At 53.0% G+C, this 22,854-nt stretch overlaps 12 protein-coding genes across 12 annotated transcripts; 3 read left to right on the forward strand and 9 right to left on the reverse strand.

The window, feature by feature from the left end:
* Window positions 1-35: 35 nt before the first annotated feature.
* On the reverse strand, window positions 36-1,369 carry HEM13 (Coproporphyrinogen-III oxidase; the record flags this gene model as incomplete). The annotated part of the gene is made up of 2 exons (XM_049329801.1): window positions 36-1,055; window positions 1,106-1,369. 2 exons carry the CDS (start codon window positions 1,367-1,369, stop codon window positions 36-38), a joined length of 1,284 nt encoding a protein of 427 aa, XP_049191480.1.
* A 1,044-nt stretch (window positions 1,370-2,413) lies between these two features.
* On the forward strand, window positions 2,414-2,884 carry ATG8 (ubiquitin-like protein atg8; the record flags this gene model as incomplete). The annotated part of the gene is made up of 3 exons (XM_049329802.1): window positions 2,414-2,503; window positions 2,563-2,795; window positions 2,848-2,884. The coding sequence occupies 3 exons, from the start codon at window positions 2,414-2,416 to the stop codon at window positions 2,882-2,884; spliced, it is 360 nt and encodes a 119-aa protein (XP_049191481.1).
* Window positions 2,885-4,571: 1,687 nt separating this feature from the next.
* On the reverse strand, window positions 4,572-5,009 carry J4E83_002862 (uncharacterized protein; the record flags this gene model as incomplete). Its single annotated transcript, XM_049329803.1, has 1 exon — window positions 4,572-5,009. One exon carries the CDS (start codon window positions 5,007-5,009, stop codon window positions 4,572-4,574), a length of 438 nt encoding a protein of 145 aa, XP_049191482.1.
* A 1,547-nt stretch (window positions 5,010-6,556) lies between these two features.
* Window positions 6,557-8,041, forward strand: J4E83_002863 (uncharacterized protein; the record flags this gene model as incomplete). The annotated part of the gene is made up of 1 exon (XM_049329804.1): window positions 6,557-8,041. The coding sequence occupies one exon, from the start codon at window positions 6,557-6,559 to the stop codon at window positions 8,039-8,041; it is 1,485 nt and encodes a 494-aa protein (XP_049191483.1).
* Window positions 8,042-8,171: 130 nt separating this feature from the next.
* Window positions 8,172-9,197, reverse strand: J4E83_002864 (uncharacterized protein; the record flags this gene model as incomplete). Its single annotated transcript, XM_049329805.1, is given in 2 exon segments — window positions 8,172-9,177; window positions 9,193-9,197. 2 exon segments carry the CDS (start codon window positions 9,195-9,197, stop codon window positions 8,172-8,174), a joined length of 1,011 nt encoding a protein of 336 aa, XP_049191484.1.
* A 1,258-nt stretch (window positions 9,198-10,455) lies between these two features.
* On the reverse strand, window positions 10,456-11,094 carry J4E83_002865 (uncharacterized protein; the record flags this gene model as incomplete). Its single annotated transcript, XM_049329806.1, has 2 exons — window positions 10,456-10,963; window positions 11,024-11,094. 2 exons carry the CDS (start codon window positions 11,092-11,094, stop codon window positions 10,456-10,458), a joined length of 579 nt encoding a protein of 192 aa, XP_049191485.1.
* A 475-nt stretch (window positions 11,095-11,569) lies between these two features.
* On the reverse strand, window positions 11,570-13,477 carry J4E83_002866 (uncharacterized protein; the record flags this gene model as incomplete). Its single annotated transcript, XM_049329807.1, has 1 exon — window positions 11,570-13,477. The coding sequence occupies one exon, from the start codon at window positions 13,475-13,477 to the stop codon at window positions 11,570-11,572; it is 1,908 nt and encodes a 635-aa protein (XP_049191486.1).
* A 753-nt stretch (window positions 13,478-14,230) lies between these two features.
* Window positions 14,231-16,916, reverse strand: J4E83_002867 (uncharacterized protein; the record flags this gene model as incomplete). Its single annotated transcript, XM_049329808.1, has 5 exons — window positions 14,231-14,598; window positions 14,658-14,976; window positions 15,032-15,294; window positions 15,370-16,726; window positions 16,779-16,916. 5 exons carry the CDS (start codon window positions 16,914-16,916, stop codon window positions 14,231-14,233), a joined length of 2,445 nt encoding a protein of 814 aa, XP_049191487.1.
* A 455-nt stretch (window positions 16,917-17,371) lies between these two features.
* On the reverse strand, window positions 17,372-18,223 carry J4E83_002868 (uncharacterized protein; the record flags this gene model as incomplete). The annotated part of the gene is made up of 1 exon (XM_049329809.1): window positions 17,372-18,223. One exon carries the CDS (start codon window positions 18,221-18,223, stop codon window positions 17,372-17,374), a length of 852 nt encoding a protein of 283 aa, XP_049191488.1.
* A 721-nt stretch (window positions 18,224-18,944) lies between these two features.
* On the forward strand, window positions 18,945-19,913 carry J4E83_002869 (uncharacterized protein; the record flags this gene model as incomplete). Its single annotated transcript, XM_049329810.1, has 1 exon — window positions 18,945-19,913. One exon carries the CDS (start codon window positions 18,945-18,947, stop codon window positions 19,911-19,913), a length of 969 nt encoding a protein of 322 aa, XP_049191489.1.
* Window positions 19,914-20,281: 368 nt separating this feature from the next.
* J4E83_002870 (uncharacterized protein) lies at window positions 20,282-21,601 on the reverse strand (the record flags this gene model as incomplete). Its single annotated transcript, XM_049329811.1, has 1 exon — window positions 20,282-21,601. One exon carries the CDS (start codon window positions 21,599-21,601, stop codon window positions 20,282-20,284), a length of 1,320 nt encoding a protein of 439 aa, XP_049191490.1.
* Window positions 21,602-21,843: 242 nt separating this feature from the next.
* J4E83_002871 (uncharacterized protein) lies at window positions 21,844-22,688 on the reverse strand (the record flags this gene model as incomplete). Its single annotated transcript, XM_049329812.1, has 2 exons — window positions 21,844-22,612; window positions 22,663-22,688. 2 exons carry the CDS (start codon window positions 22,686-22,688, stop codon window positions 21,844-21,846), a joined length of 795 nt encoding a protein of 264 aa, XP_049191491.1.
* Between the last annotated feature and the right edge of the window lie 166 nt (window positions 22,689-22,854).

Raw genomic sequence — 22,854 nt, forward strand, 5'->3', positions numbered from 1 at the left:
TTCATCATCTATGTACAAGTCCACGTCCCAACTTTCTACACCCACTCCTTCGGACTCTTGAGGACTTCGATTAACCGTTCCTCCCTGCTACCCTTTGCAGGTTCATGCATATACTGCCACCTTGCCGTAAGAGGCAAACTCATGAGAATACTCTCAACTCGCGCACCAGGTGTGTTCAGACCAAAAGCCGTTCCACGGTCGTGCACAAGGTTGAACTCGACATAGCGTCCTCTACGGATCTGCTGCCACTGTTTCATTTCGTCTGTGTAAGGCATGTCCTTTCGCCTGTTGATGATGGGCAAGTACGAAGGCAGGAAAGCAGACAAGCAGTCTTGTATGAAGGAGAATAGTTGTTCCTGATCCTTCTCCGTCTCGTCGAGGTCGTCAAAGAAGATGCCGCCTACACCTCGTGTTTCACCCCGGTGCTTGTTGCTGAAGTACTCGTCGCACCATTTCTTGAAGCGCGGGTAGTATGCCTTGTCGTGCTTATCGCAGGCTTGCTTGATAGCGCCGTGGAAGTGTATCGCGTCTTCATCGTAGAGGTAAGAGGGTGTGAGATCGCAGCCACCGCCGTACCACCATGCATTTGTGTTGCCCAGCTCGTCGGCGGTCTCGAAGTAACGATAGTTGAGGTGCACGGTCGGTGCGTTGGGGTTGTGGGGGTGAAGGACCATGGATAGGCCTGCGGCGAAGAACTCGAGCGAATCGACGTTGGGGTCGAGCGCTTTGTGGTTGGCGCGCATCTTCTGTATGGCGGCTTTAGGCAAGCGCCCGTATACGACTGAGGTGTTCACGCCTCCCTTCTCAAACACGTTGCCGTCTTGCAGGATACAAGTGATGCCACCACCGCCTTCTGGTCGCTGCCATGTGTCGATCTTGAACTTGGTGCCGTCGACCTTTTCCAGCTCAGCCACGATTTCCTTCTGGTTCTGCTTTATGAACTGCTCCATTCGGAGGCGCATGGGTGATTGCTCCGAGACGCCATTCTCACGCTTGAGCAGGGCATCCTTCTCGGCGATGGAGGGTGCTTCGGTCTTGATCGTATCGTCCGTCCACTGTGACATGGTCAATAAGGTTCAAAGAAATATTCAGGGTCTCTGTGTACCATGGAGTAGACCAAGGCCCCAATGAAGGGTACAAATAGCAACCGTATCCTGTTCGGCCATTTGCTCGGTGGAGGATTACGCCATTCTTCCAAAGGATCCGGCTTCTCCGGTTTCTTGCCTGAGGGTAGGTCTAGGCGGCGTCTTGGTGAAGCGTGTAATTGTCTATTGCAGATGTGATTCGGGCGTAGTGTTCGTTGCGGCGCATGGCTGTGGGGAAGCTCGAGAGCTCTTGAGATGCGGAGTGAAGATCGGAATGGACGCATGGCGGGCGTGTGGAATCTTGAGAAGACGTTCACCGCGTGGAAATCATTGGAGGTGCGTGAGAGTCGCGAATTGATTTATATCAAGTCTGTGGGAGAAAGTCGGTGGTTTGGAAAGTTGTCGTGCATCACACCACGGTGGGCGCATCATCAGTGGAGCTCCTCGGTACTCCTACTAGCGGTATCGGTACCTGCATCATGCAAATACGGTAAACTTGCCATTACAGACAACGAAAGTGAGGACGCGCGAAAGCGCTTACTTTGAGTTGTACTGGTTCCGGCTTTTGACGGGCTGAGTGCTCAAAGACACATGTGCACCTATCTGTAGACGCGCAGCATGCGGTAGCGAGGGTTCGTTGGCGGTACTCGCTAGGTAGGGTGCGCACTGCTACCCAGTATCGTGACGGGCATCTCACGAAGCATGAGAAGTACTTGTTCGCGCTGTCATAGAAGGCGTCTGAAGAGATAGCTACGTTGCTATGGGCGGTAGGGTGGTCGGACGCGCTACATGCCTGCCAACGCGCGTGTCCAACGCGTCGACTTCGAACGATGGAATGATGCAGCCTACGTCAAGTTCAAGATAGCGTCACGGCGCATGCCTACAGTGGCGGTGCTCAAGTCGATGGATGACTCAACCTTGAATGCGTCCGGGAGACCCAGGTCATGGGAGCTTAGCAAGTGACTTGGTGGGCGAAGCGGTCAGCACAGCCATAGACGAGGACCAGGTCGCTCTTCACGGGTGAAAAGGGCTGCATTCGCATGACGAAAGAGGGCTGATTGCACTGTCTCTGATACCCAGAGAGCACTTGGCTGGCGCGTGAAGCGTTGGTCGTCTGTTGCATAGGGCATGTGCATGGATGGTGACTGACTTGGGCGTTGGTTAGGTAAGGCTGGAAGTGATTCGCCCCGCTCTGCTGCCTGCCCTTAAACTCCCACACCGCCCGCACCCTCAGCGTCCTACATCTCCACCCGCACCACTGACAAAACTCCCGCCTGCTCACTCCACACACTCACATACACTTCCCATCACTCTTACACATATCCAAGATGCGTTCCAAGTTCAAGGACGAGCACCCGTTCGAGAAGCGCAAGGCCGAGGCGGAGCGCATTCGCCAGAAGTACAACGACCGCATTCCCGTACGTTTGCCTCCTGCCTGTTCATCTCCCTCACTGCGACCGCAGCTAACAAGGCGCAGGTCATCTGCGAGAAGGTCGAGAAGTCGGACATCGCGACCATCGACAAGAAGAAGTACCTGGTACCCGCCGACCTGACCGTCGGACAGTTCGTCTACGTGATCCGTAAGCGCATCAAGCTGTCACCTGAGAAGGCCATCTTCATCTTCGTTGATGAGGTTCTGCCGCCTACCGCCGCTCTCATGAGCTCGATATACGAGGAGCACAAGGATGAGGATGGCTTCCTGTACATTACGTACGTAATCCCTTCGCCGCGCAACGCGATGCAGCTGCTAACAACCTTATAGGTACTCCGGCGAGAACACATTCGGCGAGGCCATCTAGGGAGCTCACTCTATCCCACATCCCCTTATCTATCGGTTATCAAGGCCGCGGCGAACTCACGGGCGTTATCGGATCACGGGTTTCTTCATTATTTCATGGCAACACTACACGGGCTGGGTGATGGATCGGTATTCTTGATCAGCGATTTGGTGCGACGGCAGACTCCTCGGCACTCAGCACTAGGCAAACATCATCTGAGGATGAGGCGGATCAAGCACAAGACAGCAAGAATGCAGTCCGCTGGAGACGGAGCTCCACGGACATGACGAGTGGCGGTCGGACAGAATGGCTTTCTCTTTTGCGCTGTACCTGTAGCTTGATCATCACATTTCAGCCCAAATGCACCAGACTTAATCCAAGACGACTGTCCTCACATGACCCCATCTGTGACGTCTCGCATGTATCCCGTGAAGCGCTATCTGTACCTGACAAGGCAGCGTGACTTGCGGCTCCTCCGGGCTGAAACCCATGACGCCATCACCCGCCTCACCAGACGCCTAACCGCCTCAATACAACCAGCTGCATGCAGACTGGATGCACAACATGGATAATCAGAGCGACTTGAACTGTTCTAGCACCTTCTGAAACAATGACATGCTTTCCAAGCGGCTTTTGACGCGTGCTTGCCCAAGTAGTCCGCATGGCGCGACCGCGAGCGTGGGGAAGCTCCAGCTGGCGGCAGGCACGGACCACAGCAAATGCAGGTGCAGTGGATCTTTGATGGACGCGATCTGAGAGAAGTTGATCGAGGCACCGACGTGAATTTTTGCCCTTATCGACTTGCACCTGCAGAATCATCGTAGTTGCATGAACACCCCACCACTCATTCGCAATCGAATCACTTCCGGAAGGCCATCCTGACCCCGCAGTCATGGCGGCCCAATACATCATATCAAAGTGCGCCTTCCCCTCTCGTCGACCTTGGACTTAGAGACTAACAAGTCGCGCAGAAGTCTCGACCCTCTTTTCGCCATATCCATCGGTCTCGCTGCTGCCTTCACACGGATAAATCGCGAGGAGAAAGAGAAGGGCCGGACCTCACAGGAGAGCATAGACGTGTTGAAGAGGAGATGGAACCTGGCATGGCAGGGGAACGAAGTGGAGAAGAAGGCTTGAGTGCAAGGACAAGAGGGAATAGAAAGATGTGGGACGAGAAGGTCATAGGGAGATGCAAACGCAAGACATACGAGGTTGCATGCGGTGCACTTCCACCAAGGACGAATACTACGATACCCCGCTACGCAATGGATAAGAGGAGGAGAATTGGTTCAATAAGAGCTGTCTCACTACACAGAGGGTAGGCACCTCCTCGCTAAGCCATCTATAAGACATGCCCGATAGCCGTCATCGTCTGTCTGGTCGTACCCAGCTTGTCAACAGGCGTAAAGATCAAGTGACAGCTCATCCCAGAGGCTGCGGGAGATAGGACGTACGGCGCAACATACAAAGAGTAACCATCTCGTTCTCTGCGCAACACTAATGAAACTCGCTCTGACGATGCGAAAGCTGTAAGAAATGTCACAGGCTTCATGGAAATATGCTTAAAGTCCTCTCGAATATGCTTTTTCTGATGTACAATTGCCAAAAGTCGAGTTAATCTTTTCACTTCCAGCTAGGCGTGTTCCAGATACCCACATCTGTTTGAATCTTCCTTCCGACACGAATATCACCACCACAGCCAAATCTCCTAGAAGATCAGCTTCCATGCCGCCTCGGCCGTGAGTCCCAGAAGCGCAACCGAACTCGCAGCAAAGACCGGAAAGCGCAGGGAAACGTTATTCGTCGAAACATGAATAATGCTGTGTACAAATCTCAGCCCGACATAAGCCCACGCCAAACCAACGGTCCTCTTGTCCTTTACATCCAAAAGGCTCAGTCCCAGCAACACGGCGTAGAACTGAGTGGGTTGTTCGAGCAAGTTGTTGAAGTTGTCCGCAGGCCACTTGACGAATGCCGGTAGCTTTTCGTCTTTTTGCTTCTTGACGGTTGCCGGGTCGAAGCTGATGTCGTATTGGGAGAGGGCTGGGATTCTTCGTTTGTAGAGAAGAGCTTCCATGGCAAAGGTCCAGATGTTGAGCCCGACGAGTGGGCCGAGGAGGGGTTTGTTGGCGAGAAGGGCGGACATGGTGCCGTAGATATGGTGGTGGTTTGAGCTGTGAAGACGGGTGCAATTGCTGGGGTTTGGATGGAGATTGTAGAGGAATGAAGACAGAATTGGGTGAATTAGCTAAGCTTTGAGAAGAAGCTTGTACCTGAATGCTACGTATTTAAGCATTTATTTCCTCTCTGTACAGCTCAACTATCAAGGTGATCGGTCGAACTTCGGCCTGATTATAAACTCGATGGCTGACAAATTTCACCATTGATATACGAAACGACTCCACTGAAAATTGTATCTGATGTCCACTTTCTTGTTACTTTAGGCTATTCAAATCTGGTATGATTGGAGATTGATGGTCATAAACCGTAGACGGCTCGCTTGCCTATCTAGCGGTTTGACCTGATCCTGTTCAGGCACCGCGTCTGTGCAAACCTCTATTCTCTCTCCACCACAAGTCCGCCCTCATCTTGCACTTCCAATCGTTCCCGAAGAACTGACCAATGGTTAGGTTACATGCTTTCTCCGTCGCAACAAAGACATCCTTATCAGTGCCTGGACGACGCTCATGGACGCTGCACTCCACGAAGCTGATTCTGATGAGAAGTGCCGCCTGTACTTCGACGTTCTAAAGATGGCCCATCTGGGCAGTATCGCATGGGACCTGATATGAGTGAGAAAGACTCCGCCATGAGAGTGGCGGGCAGGCCAAAAAGTATCTTGGATAATCAGTTGTACGATAAGAACCAGTTCCGACAGTCAGTTCGCTAAGGCACCGGGAGTGGGTGACTCTATTGGCGACACACTTGGGCGGATACAGCTCTTCTCTCGGTTTTTGTCTACGCGGCCACTGGAAGAGCTGTAGGCATCATTACCTTTTGCTTGACCGCATCAAGTCTAAGCGGACTCAAAGACGGTTCCTGGACGCTTACTTCATTAATCCTCCGAAGCTACGAAAGAACGCAACAGCGACGAATGGGACTCGTTGCCGCAAAGACATCCCCCTCAGCCCAACGCTGGTTGGTCGGGGTCCAGGGTGAGTGAAAGCATGTTAACGTGTGCCAGACAGTCGGTGTACTGACATGAAATCCACGCATTCTAGCTCACTTTTGGAAGGCTCCTAAGTTCGTACTGTGGTATCCCGATTCCCCGAGTGGGGGTTCGGGATCGTCCTGATTGGCCCGATGGTCCTGCCTAGCGGGTTTTGACGAATAGGAAGTCATGGCGGAAGTGGCGATATCTCCAACCTCCAGGAGAGTATCACCGCGCCGCGGTAAGGGATTCCTGCCACATGGGAATGGCTGGTTGTACATGACGCTACGAGTCATGGTAAATTCTAGGATCGTGAGCACCTGACCTTACGACGTTACACCGCGGCACCGGGAACATGACGATCATCATTCCTAAGGCTTCACCGACACTCAGATACGAAAACGTCAAAGAAGTCTTACATCCGCCGGTTAAGATATCCTTCTAGGTGCCGAACTCTGTCCGTGTGGAACTATATATGCTTGTAACAGTACGACTGGCAGTCAACTCCAACTGAGACGAACATCGCGACTGCGTACCTCAAGATGGATACCTTGGCCAACAACACGCATCCGAAATGGTGGAAAGATCCGGGCATGAAGAAACTCAACTTCTTGCTCCTTTCAAGCTACATAGGCGCCATAACGAATGGCTACATCAGCTCCCTCATCTCCAACCTCATTGCCAACCCCAGATACTTCCAAGACATACAAGGGCTTTCCCATCCGAAGCTGCTCGGACTAGTCACCGCTGCCCAGTCCATGGGATGCATCGCCGCTTTCTTTCCAGCACCATGGCTGTCAGACAAGTACGGTCGCCGCGTAGGAATCATCTTTGGAAACATCGGGATGATAGCCGGCTTTACAGGGCAGATCTTCTGTACGAGATTCGATCAATTTCTCGGCATGCGTATACTCGTCGGCTTTTCTAGTATTTCAAACACGATTTCCTCCTCCGCTCTACTCGTCGAGCTTGCACATCCACGCCAGAGGGCCGTTGCAGGTGCGCTCTTCAACACATGCTACTTCATCGGCTCCATCACCGCGGCTTGGGCCTCTTACGGAGCTTTGAGAATACCGGGTTCGTGGTCATGGAAACTACCGGTAGCCATCCAGCTGTTTTGGTCCCTGGCGCAGCTGAGCTTGATCATGTTCTGTCCCGAGTCGCCTAGGTGGCTTGTACGACACGGACAACAAGAGAAGGCCAAGTCTATCATGATACGATACCATGCCAATGGGCTCGCTGGTGATGAGCTAGTATCTTCCGAGTTCGCGCGCATGTGCGCATCGACGGTGGCTGAGGCTCAGAATAACACTACTGGCTGGCTGGCCTTGCTTGCTACACCGGGCAACCGCAAACGCCTCGTCCTATCTGTGGTCATCGCCGTAGCTACGCAATGGGTCGGAAACGGAATCATCAGCTTCTACTTGGCGCCGGTCCTGCGAACGGTCGGAATCACGAACTCCCTCCACCAACAAGGCATCAACGGCGGGCTTCAAGTCTACGTCTGGCTCTTGGCCTGTGCAGCCGCACTGTTATGCGAAAAGGCCGGTCGACGCCGCCTCTTCCTCACATCCACGAGTCTAATGTTGGTCTTCATGGTCCTGATAACCATCTGCTCGGCCCTCTACTCGACCACCGGCTCCGCATCTGCAGGCTACGCCGTCATTGTATTCCTCTTTCTCTTCTTCGGTGGCTACGTCATTGGCCTGACACCCATACCCATCCTCTACGTCAACGAGATCTGGCCGAGTCATCTCCGCACGAAAGGCACAAGCGTATTTTGGGTATCGCAAGCCGTGTCTATCACCTTCAACCAATTCGTGAACCCCGTGGCGATTGACAAGATTGCTTGGAAATACTACTTGGTCTATATTGGTGTCTTGGTCGCGGTTATCAACTTCATCTTCTTTTATGTGCCGGAGACTAAGGGACTGTCGCTGGAGCAGATTAGTAGTATCTTCGATCCTGTGCAGGATGTTACTGTTGAGCTGTCGGTTTCGGATGTTAGGAGGGAAAATGAGGCGTAGGGGATACATGGTGCGAATTTGGGTCTTTCCGGTCCATTTCAGCTCAACGAGGCAACGACAAGAGAGGTGGATGAACGTAGTCAAATCAATAAAAATACAGTTACAGATTACGCGAGCTTATCCAAAAAGCCTAGGAGTGGGTCTTCGACAAATCATCAAGCTGACTACAGGCAGTCCAAATGCGCTGGTCCAGAGGTCCGGGGATCTTTGTCATTTTGTAAGCCTGACGGAGGGTATCCCAAGAGCTTTGATCAGTAGATTCGGAAGTTTTTGACCGTTTCTTCGGTTTCTGCTCCTGACTTTGCTCATCTGATGCCTCCTTCTTGCCCTTACTTTCATCTGTCTCCTTGGTATTTTTCTCCTCGACTTTCTCATCTTCTATCTCATCACTCTTTCTCTTCTCACCCTGATTCCCTTCCTTCTTCCCCTTCCTCCATACGACCCCGACAACGCCAATTCTCTCAGGTGGCTCATACAGCTCAGCAACTGGCCCTGGTCTGTTGGGCAATCTTTCGTATATCAGAGTCGAGGCCTCAAAATCGGTGTCACCTTGGGTCTCCGGATTATGAGTGAGCGGGTGTATGTAGTTTCCTGGAAAAGGGAAGAGATGGTGATCGTCATTGATGAAGTAGTGTTTTATTGGTAGTGGACTGTCCTTCTTCTGTCTGCCTTTTTGAGGACAGGTTGTCACACATGCAGTGCAATGACCCGCTCGTGTGAGGTTACCGGAGTGAATGATCTTGCCGATGAGCTTGTACCGGAGCTGTGAAGACGGAGGACTAACGTGCGCAGTGAGATCGAGCTCGTTGGGGATGATGATGGGATGCGTATTCTTGACCGGCAGACTTTGGTCATCCTTGTCGAATACTTGGTCTCCATTTTTGTCAAAAGTGTTCAGTTCCAGGTTAATCCGAAGATACTCGGGTGCGGCTTCGATTGTTTTGAACTTCTTGACATCTCCCGTATGATTGCACGCTCCGCATGTTACCGGCATATCTTCAACGTCCAGCCATGTCGAGTTTACTAGGGCAGTTTGCAGATCAGGATGATTATTGCCATTCTTTGCGATCATAACGTTTGAGAATCCAAGGTCTTTGGTGATGTTGTAGTCGTCGATGGAGTGGAGGTGTGTACAACTGCCATGTGTACACCGCATTTCTTCATGCCGAGTCAGAGTGAAGAGATAGTTGAACTCGTCCAGTCGTTGGTGATTACTGTTGAAGGTCTCAGTAATCTGCACACGAGTGGATATAAGAGAGTACTTACCCGGGATCAATACTGTCTTTACACGCATTTAGCAACCTCATCAAGAACTCATCAGAATCTTGCTGGCCAGCAGCATTTCTCCTGCGCCCATTGCGGTCACTGGCGCTTTCGTTGTAGAGCCTTCGATTCATAAAAGCGTGATCTGATTCTCCCTGCGCTTTAGTGAGTCCAGAGGAGCTGGGGGGCTCAGTGGACCAGCGTCTAGCCATGGCGTTCAACGCTGTGACGCTAGGGCGTGTGTGGGGGAAATTCATGGAAGGATTGTTTGCATTTTCCCGAGCATTCGACCAGTAGTCCAAGACAAAAGCCTTCACCAAGCAAGCTACGCATTGCTTAATGCTTTCGCCCATCTTAAGGAGCACTTGGTCCTTTGCTTGATTCACCGGTAGATGGCGATTCGGATCGTTTGCGCGACAAGGCCAATCCGCGCCCCGCGCTGCATCGTTATGTTGCTTTATCCAATCGCAGAACTTTGGAAGGTGGACGAGGTTTTGCAAAGCGCTATTCATGTAGCAAGAGTTTCCCGAATTGCCAATGCCGCGGGGCTGCTTGTCGGAACGGCCTTCTGGCCATCTTTTGCTGATTGCATTCGTAACCGCAGGTCTACGAGGGTTCCTTCCACGTGGTAAGCGAGACCGATGGCTTCGGGGAAGAAGTGTGGGTGGAAGATGTATAGGGGCAGTGGCTGCTTGGCGCCGCGTAACCGGAGGCATGTTGATCTGATGAAGTCGGTAACGGTAGACGATGTAGTAAATTAATGCGAGATAGCGATACTCTCATGAAGATGTTGTTTGGATGTGACGACTTCCCGCGCGTCGATAGTTCTTCCATCTCTTTTGAACTATGTTTGCACGGGCGACAATGAGTAACCTTTCTCTTTGTTCTATTGTCGAGCTGGCCATTGTGAACCTTGCCACCAAACGGGCTTATTGACCCTTGGACAGGATAGCTCAAAGAAAGTGAAGGTGAAAGGCAATACGGGATGGGTGAATGTGACTGGATTGGCTTCCTAGAGTTGTTAATCTTGGCTCACTCAACGTCGACTGCTGAATCGGAGATGACCTACATGTATTACGCGCATTGCAGTAGATAGCAATGCAGCAGAGTGACTACGTTGCTGTCTATAGATCATCTAAGATGATGTACCTTTAGACCTGCTTACCCTTACCTTTCCCCTCATATTGTTCCTCTTCGTCATCCTCCTCCATTCTCCTCTTCATTTCTTCCACCGCCGCTCTTCCCCCCTCCTCCCTCTTGGCAGTGCATTTATCCAGCAGTTCCTGCAGCTTCTTTGCCCTCTCTGCATCACTCAACCCCTTCTTCCACTTCTCGTTCATCTTTCCTGCCAGCAGAGTATCCTCAAGTTCAAACCTTATCAGGATGGTGCTTGCGGTGGGACTAGGTGTGCTATCTTTGCTCACGGCAACGACATCGTCGTCTTCGCCTTCGCCTTCGGAAGTGGTCACTCGCTTCTCTTTGGGTGGAGACTCTGAACTGGAAGATGAGCTTTCTTCCTCAAAATCGGACAGGACGTCTTGGTCTGGCTCGTCGGGGGAGTGTTCGCTTGAGTATCCTGCATTGGAAGCGTTTTTTTGAGGCGTGTTCTTTGGTGGCATGTTGTGAGGATGGCTCGGTAGTGGATCCGTCTTTTGTCGCCTGTAATGGGCGTATTATATGCAGCAACATGATTGCTAGACATTGCGAAATAGACGTCACACGCAAGTGACACTCCTCAAGCCTGACTTGCGCACAGCAAACTTGGAGAACAGATGGAAGGTAGCCGCCATGATGGGCTGTTCACCGGGTTGCGAAGAAGATAATGCGCCCTTCACTCGAGTTGGAGCCTGGTCTGGTGCGCGCCGGTCATCGAAGTTGCTTTTTGGTTAATTTTGTGAAGACGCGTGAATGGGATGTACTGTCATCGGATTGACTAGGGGCAGACCGTTCGCGCGAGACAGCGCACGTCGACTGCTGTAAATCTGCCAGGATCTTCTAGTGACGCCATGGCTCGAGATATGTCGATGTATCTGTGATGTACGACACGCAGGCGAAGCCGACGCGTCGCGACCCTGCTCAGGTGGTCACGTCATTAGCCGTCCTTCTATCCAACCATATCGGGTTAGCTCTAAACCAATCAGCACCATCACCTGGGCACGAGCAGCTACTCGAAGCACATCAAAAACTCATGCTTACAAGTCTCTTCGTGTCTAACGGTGTGCATATTCAACCCAGCCCTTATGTACCGTTAACTTGTGACCCAGATCACCAAGGCCCACCCATACTCTGCGGGTATCCGCCGCCCCTTCCACCATGTTCAAACCCACGGTGCGACGGCAAGACTGCGCTCTGCCCACCAGGAAAGTGACCACCACCATATTCTTGACCCTGAACATGAGCATGACCGTGACCATGACCACCAGTGAACATACCCTGAGCTGGCATCTGGCCAGGCACCGGCTGAGCATACGCAGCGCCCTGAACAGGTCTCGGCATAGGCCCCTGTGGCATTCCCCCTCCATAGCCTTGCTGCGGCATCTGCTGCTGCTGCTCAGTCCCATTATATGCCAGGTGCGACCCCCTAGTTTGCTGCGTATTCTGTCCAAACCCATATGTTCGATTAGGTTCCGGCATCGCAGCCACCGCAGCCACATTAGTTGTAGCCGTCTTCCCCACATCTTTCGGTGGGTTCAGCGCAAACCCCCAAGTCCCCTCCCTCAACTTCCCCTTGACGAATCCAACTTTCTTCGCCACACCCTTGGGCATCTTGCTCTCGTCGCATCCCCCAATCGCCCATTCACACGCCTTGACAACCGCATTCCACATCCCCTTCTCCGTGTCGCCGAGCACAGGATTGCCTTTCTCCTGTCTGACGCGCTCTAGCACGGCCATCATGAGGCCCTGAACGCGATTTGTGACTTTTTCGAGATCCTGGGATGACTGTGGGATGAGGATGTGGAAGGTCGCTGGGCTGGTGGGTCGGATTTGCGACTTAGTGAAGGCGATATTGACGGGCGCTGCGGTGTAGCAGTCTTGTGCGGAAGCAGAGGCGGGACCGACTGCTAGTCTGGCAAATGCAGGTACTCCCGCGCCATGGGCTAGAAGGGCGAAAGGGCTATCTGCTAGCTGAACAGCGTGGTGTATGGCTTCGTCTTTGCCGGCTGCACGACACTTGCTCTTCTCATAGCTTTCTTTGCTCACGCACATTCTTGCCCAGTGTTTCGCTTTACCTGCATCGAGGTGCTTCTGCACCATCTTGACTGCGTCACTGCCGTACCTGCCTTCACTCGCAGCGCGGAGCCGGAATGCAAAGGTGACGAGCTCATCTTGCGCTTTGTGGATGTGAGGCCGCGACAACGAGGTAGGAAGGAATGTGTTGATGTAGTAAGCGTAGTAGTACACATACGTACCGAGATACTCGAAGTTAAGCATCTGACTTGGTGCATCGAGGAAGACAACAGGAATGTCCAGTTTCTTCGCGAACTGTTCCAGGCGCTCGAGATCTGGCAGTTTGTTCGCTCGTCCAGATATCGAAGGTGCTATTCCGTCTGCGAGGCTGAGAGATCCCGTGATGGTAATTGCTGATAATGCCGATCGTAGAGGCGCTGTTGTCATGTTGATCCACTGGAGCAGGAAGTGCAGTACAGCGCCGTGATGCCAGACTATCTTCTTCAATCCGTCCATCTTCAGTACCTGCTCAACTGCCATGTTGACTCTCTTCACCGTCTTCTCGAGCGCCTCCTGCTGTCCAGATAGGACGCCGTTATCCCATCCCCTCACTATGACAATCTTGCTGAACACCGCCACGGTGCCTTCCAGATGCTTCTTGCCATCAGCTCCAGTCAGATACTCTACCAATTGGCAGATGCGACCGAAGTTGTTCCTACTTCGACTCTCTTCAGCAATGATCAGCATACTGCCATCACCTTCGTTCGCGCCCTTGTTCTTGCGCACGCCGAGGTCGCACAGCTTGGCGATGACCGAAGTGAGCTGGAGTAGGCTGTCGATATCGGAATCGGTCTCCCAGATGTGAAGGACACCTGGGGCGCAGACCTTTTCGAGAGTGCTCTTGGACGCGGCAGCGAAGGACGACTTGTACTGATCTGGCATCGACTGCACCGACTTCTTGAACGCTTCGAGATCGGTGGACCACGGACCATTGAAGGACGTCATCTTTCCGCGATGGTGATGCTTGCGCCGATGGTGAGAGTGCGACCGAGCTCTGTGACGATGGAAAGAGGTGGCGGGGCTGTTGGGAGGCTGTACAGAACGCCCAATGTTGCGCGGCGGCTGGTTTGGAGAGTGGCGATCGATGAAGCGGTTGAGGTAATTCATTGAAGACCTGCTGTTGTTATACTCGTCTTTATGTACATGGCGAAAGGTGACAGTTGGCGGTTTGTGCATGTTGCGCGGACGCGTCGTTGGCTGTTGGGGAATGTGAAGGAGTCAAACTCTATGTGAAGACGGACCTGCAAAGTAGACACGTGAGCGCGAAGATGGACGCTTCCAGCAATTGATTGTAGTGGAAAAAGAAGATGGCAGCGGAAATAGTGAAGTGAGCGTTTCCCGTCATTAACGGCGAAGTGACAGCAACTATAATGTTTGTTCAAGGCGTGGGTGAGGAGTGATGTGGAAAATAGATGACCGCAAGGACCAGGGGCGGCAACAATTCGTGTCGCATTGTACAAATATATCCAAGTAGAGGTATACATGTTATTGTATACTACCTACGCATAAAGATATAGTCATGTGTATTCAGCAAAACCTTAGAAATGCGGCAAGAATTGTTGCCGCCCAGGTGCAAGTATACATAACCTTACCACCAGGACCTCATTGGATCTAGAAAATCATAATGTAATCGCACAGATATCCAACTGTACCGTAACGCCGTCTCAAAAAGATAAAGGAAAAGGATGCGTGCGAGCTTTACTTGCCAACACCACCACCGTGCTCCAAGATAGTCTGCTTGTCAAGCTTCTCCACCTTCCTGCTCAGCAGTGCACGTAGCTCAGGACTGATGACCCTCGCCTCATCTTGCTCCTCTTCACCAACCTGCTTGCCCTTATCTGTGCCGGAAGTCGACGCTTGGTCTTTCGCTGGTGACGCACTTGACGACGTACTAGGTCCAGGGCCGGCGACGATCGCAGCAGCCAACTTGCGTTGCCGGGCTTGCGGAGCGGAGGGAAAGTTGCCTTTCTTGTCGATTGTCTCTACCGTTCGCTGGAACCTCTTGAAGAGCGATTCAGCGCGAACGAGCGTTGATTCGAGATCCATGGTACCAGAAAGCTCGTTGACTGGAGTAGCGTTAGTACCATTCAATGTCAACGTGGGCTGTTCTGATTGCATAGCTCACCATACTTGAGCACCTCGTCAAAGTGCTTCAGATGTGCCATGATCACATCTCGGTGCTTTTCCAGAATAGCCAGGGCAATGAAGATGTGGAAGTTGCTGCTCTGGTAGTCGGTCCAGAGCGACTCCCACAACCGCAGTACATCTGGCCACTCGAATTCGCGCTTGTACCAGACGAGCAGCATCCGGAAGAAAAAGAAGAAGTTCGTAGACTCAGCGGACTGAAGGTGGAGATACAGCTTGGGGTCCATGAGCTGTACGAGATGGTCGAGCGTCGTGAGCTGCTTGCGCATGCCGGACTGGTCGCGTAGGAAGTTGCGCTCCTGTATGCATGTCAGCCCCGTAAATGATTACAATAGCCATTGAAACTGTACGTACCATGCGCTCCATGAATCCAACAAAACCCCAGAATGCGACAGCATCATCCTGCATGACTGCGTAGATGGGCGCGAGCAGATCGCTCATGCCCTGAACGTAGCCAAGATCCTTGTTGTATTCGTTGTACGTAAGAAGCATGTCTTTCATCTGCTCCAAGTGAACGTTGGTGCCAGTTTCCGCAAAAGGCGAGTCCGGGTCAGGGTGGGGAATGTCCTCGCCGGCGAAAATGGGGATATTGCGATCTGTGCGATGTACGTCTTTCTCTACACAGCGGACCCCATAGAATGGGACAAGTCAGCCAGTTTTCAAGGAAGGACGTAACGCGCAAGGGTACATACCTATTCTGTTCTTTTGTTCTCTCCACCATTCTTCTTGCTCTTCATTCTGGTTCCCTTCAACCATTCGCTCCCACCAAGCGCCCTTGAGCCGAATGTACTCATCGCGCCTACTGTTAATGTTCGCACGACGCTCTTCGTCAGAGCTGTCCCAGTCGTAGACCCCGAGAAGGAATAGCCATGCTTCCTTTCGTACACCATCGTCAGGATCAAGACCTCCATGGAAAACGCGGTCTTTGACCTCGTCCGGTGTCAGTTGCAGTCGGCCCTTGGGGTCGAAGAATCCTTTCCATTCTTCCAACGTGACAGGTTTTCTTCGGTCGGCCATGGTCATCTTATCCATGTCAAGGATCTCGAAGTCGCCGACATCGCTCTCCTCCATAGCCAGAACGTCCTTTGCTGTCCATATCCGCTGGTTCCGTTCTCGCTCGCTTTGTTCTGCAATACCCATAGCCCATCTTGCGAGGTACAACCGTGCGCTGTCGAACTCTTCTTGTAATGTCTGGACCTCTGGGTTCTGAATCAGGCGTCTAACCTGAGGCGGGATCTTGGGGTTGTCGGCGACGGCTTGAGCAGTCCTTCGCGTGAAGGTGGTGACCTGGCTGAGCTTCTCGAGGAAGTTCCATCTCGCTTCCTTGAGCGCCTTTGTGACCGGATCCATCCCGCCGTCCCGTTTACCAGACTGCGAAGATGACGCGTCTGGTTTGCCTTCGGTGCTCTTCCTTGGTGCAACGTCTTTGCCGAAGGATCGCTTGTCGTCTTCCGAGGGGTCGATGAGGTATATACTTGGATCAGCACCGGACCGTTCGACTGTGACGTATCTCTTGAGCCATCTCAGCACCTCGTCGCCGCCCCAGAACATGCCCCCTCCGTCGCCAAACGGATCGAAGCTTTCCTTGGCCAGCTTCTTCCGCTGCATGATGGTAGACTGGCACTCGCTATCGTGGAAGAAGAGCGCAGGGAAACTGTCGCCAGCCCGAGTGTTGATGACGACGCTACCAAACCACCATCCGATGCTTGGTGGCCGTATGAGGACGGAATATATCTCGCTGACAGGTAGGGCGAATGCATATCCGGGAGTTCCGGCATGTGTAGATGGTGTGGGAGGTGGAGGTACGAGGTATGACTGTCTGGGAGGTGATGACGAGTCGGACAGATCGACCTTGACGTATGTATCGTATGCATCGCCGAGGTTTGACTCTGGTATCCAGGCGAGGAGCAGCGATGACGCGTTCACGCTGCGAGCGGAGTAGGAGGAGGTTGGGCGCGCATCGTTGACGGTCCGGTTTGACTTTTGCTGGACAAGAGCGACGAAGCCTGGGATGTTGTCTTTGGAGGAAGGCGAGGGATGCACGTAGACCTGCACATGTTAGCCTGCTTTCATCATGCTGCGTTTGATAGGCTTTACGTACCTTGCTCTTGGTGTATAGTAACTTCACACCCTTTCCGCTGCTTGTATGGCGGATCGTGTTGTATTCGCCTTCTTCGTCGTCGCTCAAGTCGTAGAAGCTGGCCGAGGGCGATGGGGGCGCTGGGGCCGACGAAGTCATGCGGGGCTAGGCGGCGTCCCAAAGACGCGGAGTGGAGGTTGATGATGGGTTGTAAGATGGCCAGGTATTACGCGCAGGAGATATTCCAAGTAGGTACGGTGGTAAAGCAAGAAAGAGCACTTGAGGCGCGTACTCGTTTGGCGCTATGCAGTTGCAGGTGATGCTTGCGCGGGCAGCACCCGCCGATGACGATGGATGTGGCAGTGCAACCCGACCACGCCACGCGCCCGAGGGGCACGCGTCGCCCCAGCCCTATCGCATCGAGTAATGTGCTCTAGCCGCGACACGGTGCGCAAGATAGCTCGAAACGACATTATGCTTTGAAGCGATTATGAGCTGAATGTATTGATTAGGTATTCGTCTATGTGGCCAGGTCTACAAACCCCATGCTTGCCCACCCAGTGACGACCAAGATCCAACTCCGTTGCGCCGTGCTGCATACAACAAGAAGATGCTCAACGCATGCGTGGTCCGCTTGGCAGGCCCATTCGTCCACCCTGCGGTCCACGTTGTGGTGGAGGTGCGCCGCCGCCATAACCTCCACCTTGGGGCGCATACGGATCATCGTTCCCGCTCCATGGGGAGTTCGATGACATGCCAAATGAGCCCTGTGGTCTCCCGCCGCCGCTACCAGTGCTTCCATAGCTGTGACTTCGATCTTCAGGGTAGGGCGCCCGTCCACCTTGCGGGGACGATTGCGAGTTGGCAGATTCTGAAGAAAGTCCACGCGGTGCTGGGCTCTGTGACCGTCCCCATAACCTGGCCTTGAGCCTTTCCTGTGCTGTTGTGCCCGACCCGGTACCTGCGCTCGGTGGTGGTGAGGCTTCTGCCTGTGGACGCCCTCCCAATGAGCTCTGGTAGCTCCCCGCCCGTTGGCTGGGCAGTGGTCTGCCCTGTATTTGAGGGTCTGGTGTCAACGAGTTGCCCATGGGCCGGCCTTGCATGGGACGCGCTCCACCGCCCCGTGCTCCTGGCCCTCGGCGAAGTGACTGAGGTTCTTGCGGTGGTTGTTGTGGCGCGGGATTATCCCACAGATCGTTCAAGCCTCCTCCTCGGCCTGCTGATTGTGCTTGTGCCTGTTGTCGGGAAGACACAAACTGGGCGGGCGCAGGCTGTGGTGCCTTTGGGTCGGGCGGAAGCCACTGTGGAAACGGCCGTCCTTTCTCCGTGTAGTATGCGCGAAGAACTCTGGAAAGATGCGAGTCGTCTTCTGTGTCGCCGTCTGCTTCGTCCGAGAGGATCTGTCGTCGCAGATTGTTGTAGCGCGAAGTCGTGTTTGTAAGGAGGTTGTTTAGGTAGGACGACATGATTGTGTGTGCGATCGCCGTTCGAGGGGGTGGGCGGCCGATGCGCGTGGTGGACACTTTATGCCGTCGTGTCGGTGTTGGAGATTAGTCGTGGTGCGAGGCAGTCGGGTCGCGCCCGGGTCGCTGTTTCCAATTTACTGGGCGTTTGGGAGCAAGACCCTGTTTACCAACACCACCCTCCAACGTTTCTTCACCCCAAACCTTGGCTACTCTTCCACTACTCGTGATCCAGCCAGTTTATGCCAATATGCGCAACCTTTCTTGAGCCGCTATCTGAAGCGATTCTCGTTCACGGTACACACCTTTGCGCGCCCAGCTTCAACGATCGGAACCAGGCGCGTCGCCCGACCACTTCATGTAAAGCAGCACGTCCAGGCATGTCCTGACTTTTGAAACGCCGCGAGTCTATGCTGCCACTTATGGTGGAGCGCTGATCGGAAAACATGTCCTGAAGCTCTTCGAGACTTATGCACTACTCTACCAACCATACCCTGACATTTCCATAGCCTGCTTATTCCAGTAATTTAGGACAAGCCTGGCTCGAATGGCGGGGCAGCATTCAAGAACGCCTATGGGAGATCTCCACTACATGCGCAAGCATGCATGTTGCCACTAACTAGCGCTTTGAGATGGCAGCCTGAAGGGCTGAAGGGCGTACTTCAACTTTAAGATTATATGCGAACATAAAACACCACATTCTGACCGGTAACGCTTCCTAAACATGGAGTTGTCATCGAAGAAGATGTCTTGGGAAGAACGAAGAGAAAGGAAAAACCGTGAGATTGCCGAGGCCATCGCCAACGTTCAAGATGAAGCCACCCAAATCGACATTATCATGAAGAAGCGAGGATGCTTTGGACCGAGCGAAGACAACGAATTCTACGCAGTCGTACAAGACTACTTAAACAACAATATCAATGCAAAAGACGCTACGAAGAAACTGCTCGATCCCATCAACAAAGCCATACTCCAGAACAGAAAGCACCTCCCCTTCCTTAGTATCTGGTACTCCATAATCCACTCCGCCAAACGCCTCTCTTTCCGCGACACTCACGGTCTCAACAAGCTCGTCACCCTCATGAAGACGATAAAAGCGAGCTTCCCACCCCCAACAGCCAAAGACTCTGACATGTACACCTGCCTCCGCCGCTTCGGCATGGCCGCGCGCGAGAGTATAGACGACGGCCCCGGAGGCCAGTGTGGCTACATGACACAAGAAGTGCACGCATACGCCAACATGCTCTACTTCTACGCTCTCATCACGCGCGAAAACGTGCGTAATTTCTGGATATATTGCATCTGGCAAATGCGCAATGCACTCGAGACACCACACGAAGACGATGCGAATGGCACAGCAATACAGAAATACAATTCTTTCATCCCCTCCGCTGCGGTCTGGATCTTTGCTATGGGTAAACAAGTCTACGAAAGAGAACAAGACCTCACTCCGAAGAAGGCGACTGAGGGGGATCCAGGTAGAGGTGGACCGTTGTGGAAAGGTAGAGCGGAGTTTAGTAAGCAGAGGTGGGCGCTTTGGAAGAAGAGCTTCGGGGAGCTTGCTGGAATGGAGGGGTTGACTGAGGAAGCTAGGGCGATTGCGAAGGAGGCTGCTCAGAAGATGGATTGGATTGATCGTGAGGCGAAGGAGGATTGTAGGGGGCCGAGGAATGGCGCCTGTCTGGATATATGACTTGTTGCATACAGTGAAGTTGAGATATACTATCAGGCAACCTACTACAATGAACACTTATACGCAATTCAACACGTTCAGTCGGTCCTTCGCTACATTAGTAGTATGACAAGCATATCAGCTAGCGAGCGGACGCTCCCGTAGACTACGTTGTGGCAGGCATCGGAGTTGTGTCCGCGCAAGTGGGACATGGCTAGCGACCGTTTGCGGGTCGTCTAAAGCCCGTCACACTTCAAGTAATGCGAAGAACGAGCAGAATTGAGGTACAATTGTCTTATCAAAGTAGATTTTTATCTATCGCCAGGGAAGTGCTTGCCAGCAATGGACCTCTGCACGCGCTTTTCGCCTTCCACTTCGCTAGAGTATCCCTAGTATTCCTCCATCTCGTCCTCACCGTGTGATGAACCTGCATCCTCGGCCGGAATAGCCTCTGGTTCGGCTGCATAAACCACCTCTCTGACAGCGACATCTCGAAATGCTACGTCAACCATATCAAGGCCGGTAGTCCGCAGATCCATTTCCAAACCTTGACCGCCCAACGACAACAACTCCATCTTAGGTTCGGTGTCTTGAGTTGTCTGATCGCCATCTTCATCTTCAAGATAAATCCATTCGTTTCCGCGATCAAAGGCGTAGAACTCTAGACGAGGGCCATACAGCAACATGCCGTGACCGTTCTGGATGTTGCCGCCTCGACACAGGGCATCAGTGAGAACGTCGCTGCGGTGCATGGTGTTGCTCGTGGAGAGGCGAGGGACTTCCTCGAAGTTGTCGATCATAATGGCGAAGTAAGTGTACGAATGCTGCTCGTGCGTGATCGCACCAGTCTCAGTATTCGTTGCTGTCGTCTTGCGCGTGACCACGAAAGCAGCGATGTCCTCAGGCGCGATATGGTCCCACTGCAGGTTGAAGAGTTGCGTAATACCTTGGGCGTACTCTGCTACTTTGGCGTCTTGCTCTTCTTTCTCCGCCCTCTCGAGCTCCTTTTTGGTCGGTACTTTGCGGCGAAAGGCCCTGCCTTTATTTTTGTGGAACTCTTTCCAGATATCTGACTTATCGTCGGCAGCTAAGATGAAGTTCATTCCGTACTTCGCCACGGGTCCGGGAGAAGTAGGCAGCACGGTGTAGTTTTGTGCCGGGGGATAATAGTGCGTGAGGAGAGCAAAGGCGAGCGCTTTGGCGTACTGCATGCGAGTTGCATTTGTCGCAGTTGACACTGGTCCATAGCGGTACAGATAGGCGGCGTACAAGGCTTGAATACCGGGTATGTTGTTGATAGAAGTCTGGGTAAAGTCCGGGATCTCGAAATCGACCAGAGTCTTCCAGAAGTCTGGGGGGAGCTCTGGCTCTTCCTCTTGCATATCTGCAGTATACTGGTGCGATTCTTCAACTGCAACATGGAACTGGTCATCGTTCGATTCGATAGGATGTGGTGTGCTCTCCGGCGTCATAGGTCTATGGTACCCTTCGTAGTGAGCACCATGCGGCATTACATCAGACATGAACGTGTCGTAGCCATTTGTGCCGTGGTTATGAAAGCCGTAATGTGGAGCTGAGATCTCGTCTATGTGTTGTGGTGTAGATGGTCCAAACCTCTCCTGGAGATAGGGATATACCGGGGCGTATTGCGGGCCGACACCAGAAGCGCTGTCGAAGTTCATATGCTCTTGGTTGTAGTTCTGGTCCATGTTGGCAGTTGAGTGGGTCGTGGAGTGTAAGTTGGTGGAAACAGGTAGACCAAAACGAAGCAGTTATAGTCGACAAATAGAGGTATTTGCTAGCGTAGAATCCGCATAGGTAAAGGTAGCCTCATGGCACAGGTGAAGGTGCCTATGACCGAGCGAGTATTACTCGCAACCGTAGGAGTCATGCGTCTGATGCCAGTCTCGTTCGTAACGCCGATGAGATAACAAATTTGCAATGATGCGCTTCATATCGACTCATCAGCAACAGGTTGAGTCTCGGTCACAGTGTCTTCCACTACACCATCCATAGCCTCTGCTGCCCCGTCTGTGGCTCCATCAGCTGCCTTCTTCGCTTGCTCCTTCGCCTTCTTCTTGAGCTTCTTCTCTCGATTTCTCCGGGTGTTCTTCTCGCGCTTGGCCTCTTCCTTCTCCTGTGCAAGACGTGCTGCCTCACTCTGCTTCTCTTTTACCGCCTGGAGCTTCTTGCGTATCGCTATGCGTGACTTCTTGCCCTTCCTTGTGCGCTTGTGTGCCTTGTCCTCGACGGTGACGAGCATAGGAGGGTGACCGACCAGGACCTCCTTGCTCATGCCGGCTGGCGATATGGTGCGCACCTTCCATGGCAGGGCGCAACCGGGCCAGGGCTGCCGCGACAGCTCCAGGACGCTCCTTCCCTCAATGGCGGCCGCTCTGAAGGCGTCTTCCTCCTCGCTTGTGGGTTCGTCGGCGAAATAATAGCTCCGTGGCTTCTTCAAAATCAGTCCTGGCTCTCCGCTATCGGCGCCTGGCGATGAAATTCTAATCTTCAGCGACTGTGGAGCAGCATTCGCGGGCGCAGCGAAGAGCCGCAGCTCCGTCTCGTCTTCGTCGCTTTGCGCGATGTCGTGGACATCATCTTCGGTCGTGGTATAGGTAAACTCGGAGTTTATCTTGGATCGCAGCAGCTCTTCGAGATCGGGGTCGGGCGAGGATTGTCTAGATGATATGGGCGACTCCAGCTCATCGCGGCGAACCCTTGGCAAGGTCAGTATGCAGATAACAGGCGCACTAGCGAGTCGACCCACCGCTTCGCATCCGGCACTTCAAACATGGCGTTGTCGTGTGGACGTCGCAGAAGTTGCTGTTCTGAAAGTTTCGTGCCTGGACATCGGTTGCGTAGCGGGAGATCGGCATTTGGCTAGACAGGTGACTAGCGGAACTGCACGATCGCGTCGTCACCTGGCAATAACCACGGGCGCATCGCGATCGGATTCTTC

Source organism: Alternaria metachromatica, assembly GCF_023757995.1.
Source record: "Alternaria metachromatica strain BMP 0045 chromosome Unknown scaffold_4, whole genome shotgun sequence".
Classification (NCBI taxonomy): domain Eukaryota; kingdom Fungi; phylum Ascomycota; class Dothideomycetes; order Pleosporales; family Pleosporaceae; genus Alternaria; species Alternaria metachromatica.